This window comes from Chelmon rostratus, chromosome 3 (assembly GCF_017976325.1).
Source record: "Chelmon rostratus isolate fCheRos1 chromosome 3, fCheRos1.pri, whole genome shotgun sequence".
Lineage (NCBI taxonomy): Eukaryota > Metazoa > Chordata > Actinopteri > Chaetodontiformes > Chaetodontidae > Chelmon > Chelmon rostratus.
Window position 1 is genome coordinate 10542174 of NC_055660.1, and position 9046 is coordinate 10551219.

The following is a 9046-nucleotide window of genomic DNA, read 5'->3' on the forward strand; positions in this document are numbered from 1 at the left end:
CATTACCGCCACCAGCTGGAATGGAGTGTGGCTCAGTAATCAAACTTTACATTTACCAATTTCAGTGATAGAGAAAAAAAAAGAAAATGAAAAAAATATATCTATCTATCACGTTTGTTGCGCTGAGATATTGAAACAAAAACAAGCAACACTCCTGAGAACTTAATTGTAAAAGCTCACATAACTCAAAGCTCAACTTTTATTTCTTTAAGCTTCAGTAAGGGTTCCTTCTCTCAGTGTCATATTTTCTACGGTCACGTATAACATGTTCTACTGTTTCTTCTTGATCACAAAACTAACCCTGTACTATGTTTTCCTATTTTAAATAAGTGCTGTTCTCTCCTGTATGATAATCTTCATCGCATGGATCCGTCCGCATGTTTAAATCCCACAGTGCAGAAACACGTTGACGAGAATGTACATTCACAGGTTTTGTTGCTCAAAGGCGTGTGACATTCTGGCGCATGCGCACTTCGGCAAAACACGCTGACGTCGGTCTGTGTATAAACAACCGTCGAGACATTTAAACAGCGAGCTGTCAGAACGACACGAAGCGACCACACTGCCGGTAAGAAGCAGTTACTTCACCGACATGGTATCGTCTTGTGCTTAAATATGGCGGCAGGCGTTAACTATCTGCATTTTTCTTTAAAAACAAAAAGGTATTTGACTTGGAAGTGCTAAATGCCGAAGGGTCTCAGACGGTGTTAGCTAGCTAGCTGCTAGCCGGGGCGGAGATGACGCTCGTGTAGCTGAATGTGACTCGGAGCTGCAACAAAAAAGTCTGATGTCGTCGAAATGAGATTCACGCTTCGATGCAGAAATTAAAAGCGTTGTTTCATCCACAAACCCAACAGTAAAACAGATCATATGAACTGAACCTGACTGCTGTTGTTTTGTGATTTATAATAGAAGTGGGAAAACGTGAGTTGTTTTGTTGCCTGAGATTTGGCCATCCCTCTGCCTGACAGCCATGTTACATACATACACACATACAGTATGTTGCAATTCGTACAAGCGAATCATGTCTTGTAAGAAGAAATTCAATGTGTTTAAACGTAGGGCTGGTGCGGGAGGTTAAAATGGGTTCAGTCACGGTAATGATCATATTTAAAACAGGATTGATTATTGATGTTTCTAAAATTAATGTACGCCCTACCATTGTAGTTTAAATATGGTTCGTGAATAGTCTGTTGGAATAAAACTACAAGCTGTCCAAATGTCAATAAGCTTGTGTTACTGAGCAGAAGGCCAGAATTCACTTCTAAGTAAACTGGACCACTGAGGAGAGGGCAGTGATTTTGTTGCTATAGCAGAAAAAAATGTTTTTCCTCCATCCTTACATCTTCAAAGTGACTATGAGCCAATCTTGAACTAATGCTATTGTTCACCTGAAATCAAGCTTTAAATGTAATCACTGACATCACATTCACAAAGTGATACACGGGTCCATAAATATTTTACAGGATATACGTTTATACATTCCCAAGCTCCAGTATCAGATGTTCAGTAACACCAGAAGCAGAACAGCTGCAGCATGTTTCAGTGGTGTTTCTTTGAAAGCTACAGTTAACAGATCAATCACACTCTGTGGTGTGTGTGTGAAGTTAGTATGTCTCATATGATAATTTCTTAAATTTTGCTCTGAGATGCTTAATCACTCTGTTTTCCCAGGCTGGTTCAGATTGTTGGACCCTGAGCTATTATGCAGCATGACCCGACAAGGACCTCGCCTGTGTTCTTCCTCTATGGAAGACAACCCTCCCTGCTAGCCACCTGCGACACCCCCCCTCAAAACTTTGCTGAAACACTGCCAACAGAAATGAGTGTGAGGATCTTTGGTGAATTGGACCCGGAGAGTCTGTGTTGTGCCTCGCAGACCTGCAAGCTGTGGCATTACATCATCGAAGAGAGCGAGCAGCTGTGGAGGAGGCAATGTCTGCTGGTCAGAGCCATCTGTCAGAGGGAGGTTGACAGCGACAGGAGGGACGGCCTGTCCTGGAAGGTGAGTCAACCTTTCAAGAAGTGGAACACAGTGCGGAGCATGATGGACATCAGCGGAGGAAAACAGGACAAATTTAGCAGAGTAAGAAGTTGTATTAGGGAACCTAAAACAGTTTGGAAATATCAACACAGCTGCCAATGACCCAACTATTGGTATGATGCTAAAAATCATCTTGCTACAGAAAAGTGGTCCATGACTGAAATTGGAGGCATCTGGGGTCATAGGAGACAAAGCAGCAACCTTCTGTGCTGAAAAAGCGTGCAAGTACCAAAAACTGCAGTTCTGCTAATGGCCACTTGAGGCTGGATCCGAAATCCCCATAGACCCCCATATTAAAATGCCCAATGTGACAACAGAAATAAACATGTTTACAGCCTGTTACAAAAAAACAATCTGGTCTCTGTAGCTAATTTCCTTGTTCATGACGACTGTACGGGAGTGAGTTTTTATATTATTCACTTGCTTAAATTATATTAAGGCTTAAAGTTATTCTGCAAGAATTCAGCTACATGCTACAGGCTACATGTAGAAGATGTCAGAGGAGACTTTAATTGATAGACATACTCCTGTTATTTTGATTCCATGTAATGTAAAGACTGAGACGAGGTTAAGCTTCTGTGATACGTCCGTCCTCTGACTGCATTCTGTCTCCAGGTCACTCTGGTGAGGAACTACACTCGAAGCTGTTTGAAGAGAGACTGGCTGAGAGGACGTTACAGCCACGTGAGATCAGCGGAGGAGCTGAGGGGCAGGAAAATGACGCCGCTGGATGCTGAGACCTGGGGAGAGATCCTACAGGCCGAGCTGGACAGATGACTGATGGCAACGTTTGCTGCCACATTTAGGATTTTATTTAAAGCACCTTTTATACTTTTGTGTTTTATACAAATACACACAAACAATTGTTCTTTGTAACTTTTTTAAGAAAAAAAGGACCATGGATGGCTGAAATGAACAGTTATGATTGTCTCTTTACCTTGATGTACATATGGCAATAAATCACATCATGTTGAAGTGTGTAATGCAGTTTTTATTGACACCATGTCAGAGATATATCCATGTGTATATCCAAGTATGTTTGATGCTGTATTTAGTGACCGTGGAATATTGTAGTGCATAACATTGTAAGTGTCCACCCAGAAAACTTGTGGTTTCGTAATCTAGAAGTGTCTTTACACTGACAGGAAGACGCACCACGGCAAGGCTACAGTACTTTGCAAAAATAAGCTTGTAAAACACTACTGATGTAGTATTTTAAAATAACTTATTTGAACTAGTTAATGTGACATGTTTGTCTCTGTCTTGTCTTTCAGCCTGTCTCTGTAAAACTCTTTTGAAACTCTTGTTTCAATGTTGAAAAGAGGTTAGCAATGACATGCTGTGCATTTACATTTTTTGTGTAAATGGAATTATTCATTACTGTGGCTGCAACAATTTTTTTTTATCATCTTATCGTGCCACTTTTTTAAGTTACTGTTGTTTGCTTGTCTATGAAACCAGAAAATGGTGAAAACTGCCCAAATGAGTTTCCAACATTCTAAAACCCAAAGATATTCAGTTTACTATGGTGTCAGATGAGGAAAAGCAGCAAATTCTCCCTTTTGAAAACCTGCATAAAAATGACTTAATCAATAAATTACCAAAATAGATATTTTCATGAACTTTACAAATGAAATGACTACTTACTGCAGCTCTACTCTGTAGATAATGCTTTGATATAGAGCTGAAATGATTAGTACAATGACATTAATGGATCAACCCATTGTCAGAATGTTAATTGGCTACTATTTTGAAAAATGTAACGCAAAGAACGTGGCTTAAGCTTCTCAAATGTGAACATTTGCTGCATTTCTTTGTCATATAAAAAGGTGAACTTCATATCTACGAGTTTTGGACTGCTGGTTTGACAAAAGAATCAATTTAAACAGGTCTTGGGAAAATAAAATTAGCATTTTTTTGCAGCACCACAATGAAATTACTTTGGCCCTTACAATTCCGCTTTTATTTTGAAAGACGTAAACGGAAGCCCTGTAATGTCCAGCTTGACTCTGGTCCCTCCTCAGCATCACCGCATCAACCGCTGTCTTCTCCCTCAATACGGGACCTAAAATTGACCCCATTAAGCACAAAACACGGGATAATGGACGACGTTCCTCCGATCATCAACATCTCCATCTCCCTGCGCATCCAGCCCAATGAAGGACCTGTGTTTTTCAAGGTGGACGGAACCAGGTTCGGCCAGAGCAGGACCATCAAACTGCTCACGGGCTCCAAATACAAGATCGAGGTGGTGATAAAGCCTGGAAACGTCGAGGCCACGTAAGAAGAAATTCAATTTAAATTCAATATTCGTTTTACTTTCTCCATTACAGGGTGAGGTGCTGCCGTTTTTGCAGCATGAGGCCACAGAGCACGCTTATCCCATCATTCACTCCATGAAACAAAGAGGTCACAGGATACGTCTGTAAGGAGATGATCCTTCTCCATTATCAGAGAGAAGTGATTTTAATAAACAGACAGTAAAGCAGTAATAAGCTCGCAGGTCGCTGGTTTCCTGGCCTTCCTCCTGCAGGCCTGCAGCATCCGATATGCGCCTGAATAAATCATGTGTGATGTGTTTGTCGTCGCTGGTGGTGACAGGAAGCGTCGTCTGTCCGCTGATGAACAAACACACACAAACAGGTGATGTCAGTCTGTTGTTGTAGGATTAGCTGAGGTGCGATCAGAGTCCAGCAGGGCGGGGTCCAGATGATCAAACACGGCCTCAATGACAGTGGGACCCCTCTGTGCAGCTGAGCTAAAAGTCAGCCTTAATGAATGATGACAAAGGAAGGTTGTAAAGAGAAATAACATCAAAACAAAAAAGCAGTAAAACAGATGATTAAAGTGGGACCTGAAGAGTTTTCATGATGGTCCACACATTTTTTTTTTTTATCAAACCTACAGCCAAATAGAGCAACTTGGCAAGTGTATTATAACATCCTAAAAACATTATATTGTAATTTAATCTAAGGTTCCTAAGTGCTGTAATAGAGAACTTGAAATAACACCACATATGGTGGCACCTGTACTGATGATGATCCTGGACATTTTTGCCTTGAGAGGTTGACTGAAATCACCTGACAGGATGTCCCAGGATGAAGATCTGAACTCTTACTGACAGAATATGTACGATATGAGCGCAATATAAAGTAAAATAATGTGATGTATTGATACAGAGCCTCTCTACAGACACAAAGCAGTGTACGGTTATTAATGTTGGGCCCATTTATTTAAAATTGTACTTTAATAGTGCACAAATCAAGTGACACCCTGTGGATCTGCAGGCTTTAGGGGCCACTGGGAGGTCCGGGAGCTGTGGCGGCTCCAGTTTTGCCCATGTTGGTAATCCAGACTCTGTGGTGAATCCTCTTTAAACCTGTTTAATTCAGGTACAGGTTCAGCTTACAAACCCTAGAGGACACACCTTATAGGTATTACTTATTTAGGTAAGGTAAGGTAATAACACTACTTTAACAGTTACTCACCAACAGAAGTCACATCACTGTACCCCAAAGCCTTTAAATGAGCAGACAAACTACAGTTTGCAGGTATGAGCGGCTCATCAGCAGCACTACAGAAGTCTGGTGAATCCAGAGGGTTCAGTTCCCTTCAGGTCCTCCAGGAAGGCGTTTCTCCTTCTTCAGATCCACTTCCTGTGGCTCACATTACATTTATGTGTTTGGAAGGTGCTTTTGTCCAAAGGGACGTAGAAATAAGGTACAATCCAAGCCACATTGAATCAAGGAGAAACTTTCAAGTGTATCTGCACTCAGTCCACCTGACACATGTGCCACCAGGTGAGTGCAGGCGTCCTATCACTGAAAAGCCCTAAATAAAGCATCACACCGCTTCTTCCTCCCTCTCTTCCTCACAGCAACATGAACATCGGAGGCATTGTCTTCCCTCTGGAGCAGCAGTCCAGGGACGAGGAGTCTGTGGTTTATCACGCCCAGTATGACACCGAGGGCGTCCCGCACACCAAGAGCGGAGACCGGCAACCTGTCCAAGTCAGTATGGAGGTAAGACAACAGTGTCACAGTCACCTCTGATGAAATATCAAGTGGTTGTCAGAAATGTGGCAGTGGCAAGCTTTTGCCATTTTTGATGCATCACATTAAAGGTCAGAATCAGTGCTGCAGTGTTGGTGATTTTCTTTCTGTCCAGTTCAACAAGGCAGGAACGTTTGAGACGGTCTGGCAGGCGAAATACTACAACTACTACAAGAGGGAGCACTGCCAGTTCGGCAACAAATTCAGCAGCATCGAGTACGAATGCAAGCCCAACGAGACGCGGACCCTCATGTGGATCAACAAGGAGGCGTTCAACTGAGTCCGCTCGTCCCTCCACAGTCCACACTCTAAATACCAAGCAGAGGACATCCGTTGTACCAGGACAACCTTTGAATATCAGCATCACAATAAAAGGACAGCCCTCGCTTAAAGGCGGGGGACAAGTCGGCGAGGGTCTGGAATTTGTGTTGTTTTATCAAGAAGGGGAGAGAAAGTAGCTGTTTGCTATGCTGGTCTTTCAGGGGGTTTTGTTTTAAAGCTGCACTCGGCAATAGTGCTTTTTGACAGCTTCACATGCCAGCAAAAGGGAATAGTTTGAAAAGTATTAGCTAATATTGAGAAATCCTCCACAGTCACGCTAGTTAGCTGCACACGGCACGCGGCTGATTTAAGATGTTTTATATCAAATGAAACTGAACGGACGGAACAGGGGAAAAATCGGAGGCTTTAAAGTGCAGTCTAAGTGCTCACGTTTCTGTATTTTGCTCTGAAGTTTCAGTTCAGTTGCTGTGTGAGTGGATTTCTGTCAGTGATCAAACATTAAGCAAAGCTTCAAAAGTTGCAGAGTGTCGCTTTAAAGCAGCAGCGTGTCGACGAACAATCGGACATTCTGTGAAGTAAGCTCATTTGTCAATCTTTTTCAAGATTAATATGAACTCATGTCAATGTGTTAGGTGCAGAGATGCGTTCATGATATGTTTAGCCTAGCTTAGCTCCCAGTAGCACCAGCCACAAGCTAGTCCAGAAGCCCTTTGGACGCAGGTTGAGGAAAGCATTGTTTTTGGCATCAAAATTCAGCTTGGTTGACATTATAGCTGTGACACCTGGCAGACAGAATCTTCATAGGTATATTTGTAGTCTGTGGTCTGTTATCTACTGTATGGCTGTCATAATATGTTAGCATCTGCCTACCAGTGTTTAAATCGACTACTGTCCTAGCCTGCTGTAGTTAACGTAGCGTAGCTAGCTCTTTGGTTAGGAAATGCTTTCGGACTAAATCACGTACAGAGTGCTAAGGTTTCAGTTGGGTGTTAGAGGCATCTACTAGCCTGGGTCCATCAAAAGAGGAAAAAAAAACAAAACTCTTTCCAATAAAATGAATGCGGCCTGATTTTGTTAGCTAACAAGCTAGTTAGCAGGGTTTAGTTGACAGTACAGTTAGCTCAGAGCTCAAATCTGGCAAACTCACAAATCCTGTCGCTCCAACGCTAACACCTGCTATAACCATAATTTCACCTATATGCACCTGTGCAATAAACAGCATGTAAAACTGAGTTTCTTTGTACTAAGCTAAGCTAAATATTGGACCTATCTCTGTACTAGGCACACAGACTTGAAGTTAATATCAATCTTCTCATCTCAATCTGGGGAAGAAAATGTGAGCCTCAAAATGTTCCAACTGTTCCTCTTAGGTGGACAAAAAAGAAGCCTTCACATAATGAGCAACACCCCTCAATAATTTCATTTATCGCAACACGAGGCGGGAGGGATCGAGCGCACCAGCTAGCATGGTGCTAGCGGAAGACCAGGATGGACGACAGCTGTGGATGGAAGACGTATTTGACCTTGTTTGTTAAAACGTGGATGTTTGTGTGTGAAGAGAAAACGGATGAGAGTGTGAACATCATTGTAATAGTTTTGACTTTTCTTATTTGTTATGTGTGATGTTATTCAAGGGAATAATCCACCCAAAGCACATAAACGCTGTTTGAACAAGGAGGCAGCAGCACAGGTTTAGAAAAAGAGGTTTTGTAAAAATACATTTCCGTAAAAGTGAACCAAACCTCACAGATAATAAAAGATATAACAGTGTGAGTGGATGACGGTGGATTTTTCCCTTAATGGGTAAAGCTGGTCTTACTCTCAACAAGTCCCATAAAAAGATCAAAACCAGCAGAGGCAGTGTGTGCAACATAGTGGCTCATTGATGTGTTTTTAATGGAGCTCTATGGCACAGAGGAAGGAGATCACACTGCTGGTATTGGTCTGCACATGGAATTTGTTGACAGTAAGATGAATATTGAATCTCACCAGACTTCTTTAAGCATTCAAACATGTCTGTCTTTCTGTTGAAAATGGGACAATTCTTCTCTTTTGTTTGAGACATGGTGCTTATCATAGGCTGCCAGCGCTTCACTTTCTGTTACATTCCTGCCGCAGCACCTCTTTCTTCTCGCTGTTTTCTCCTGAAGTGCATGGCTGGATTCATTTTGCCAAATATGATCTGTTTGTTTGTTTGTTTTTGTTGAGATGTCTCAATGCCCAAACCCTGCTGTTTTGTTACATATTGATCTAAGGAGTATAAGGTGTCTTTGTGAATAAAACAGTACACTGAACCAATATTATCGTGCAGTAACAGTTGCAGTTATTATAAACTTATGTATTTCAATTTTGCAGTGGTAAAGTCAGTTCCTTTACTGAAGTAAAGTCGCAGAAGTCCTACATTGAAAATATTACGAAATGTAAACGTATGCAAGTAGGAGCAAAATGTACTTTCATCAAAAGTAAAAGTACTCCTACTGGTGTATAAAAACAGCCCCTGTGAGTGATATACTATTTCATATTATATCATTAGACCACCATGATTAGTGTAAAATTCATATATATATATATATATATATATATATATATGGATTTTGTGCACAGTGTTGCTGTGATGTGGTGCCATGTGACATAAATGCATGAAGTACCCGCTTACTATACTAGCAGA

The 9046-nt window shown here is 41.6% G+C and overlaps 2 protein-coding genes across 2 annotated transcripts; both read left to right on the forward strand.

Moving 5' to 3' along the window:
* The first annotated feature begins 490 nt into the window (after positions 1–490).
* Positions 491–3019, forward strand: LOC121604541 (F-box only protein 48). The gene is made up of 3 exons (XM_041934090.1): positions 491–568; positions 1675–2005; positions 2660–3019. Exons 2-3 carry the CDS (start codon positions 1706–1708, stop codon positions 2819–2821), a joined length of 462 nt encoding a protein of 153 aa, XP_041790024.1. The 5' UTR covers positions 491–568; positions 1675–1705; the 3' UTR covers positions 2822–3019.
* Positions 3020–4145: 1126 nt separating this feature from the next.
* On the forward strand, positions 4146–6376 carry cnrip1a (cannabinoid receptor interacting protein 1a). Its single transcript, XM_041934246.1, has 3 exons — positions 4146–4324; positions 5922–6066; positions 6212–6376. The coding sequence occupies exons 1-3, from the start codon at positions 4146–4148 to the stop codon at positions 6374–6376; spliced, it is 489 nt and encodes a 162-aa protein (XP_041790180.1).
* Positions 6377–9046: the final 2670 nt, after the last annotated feature.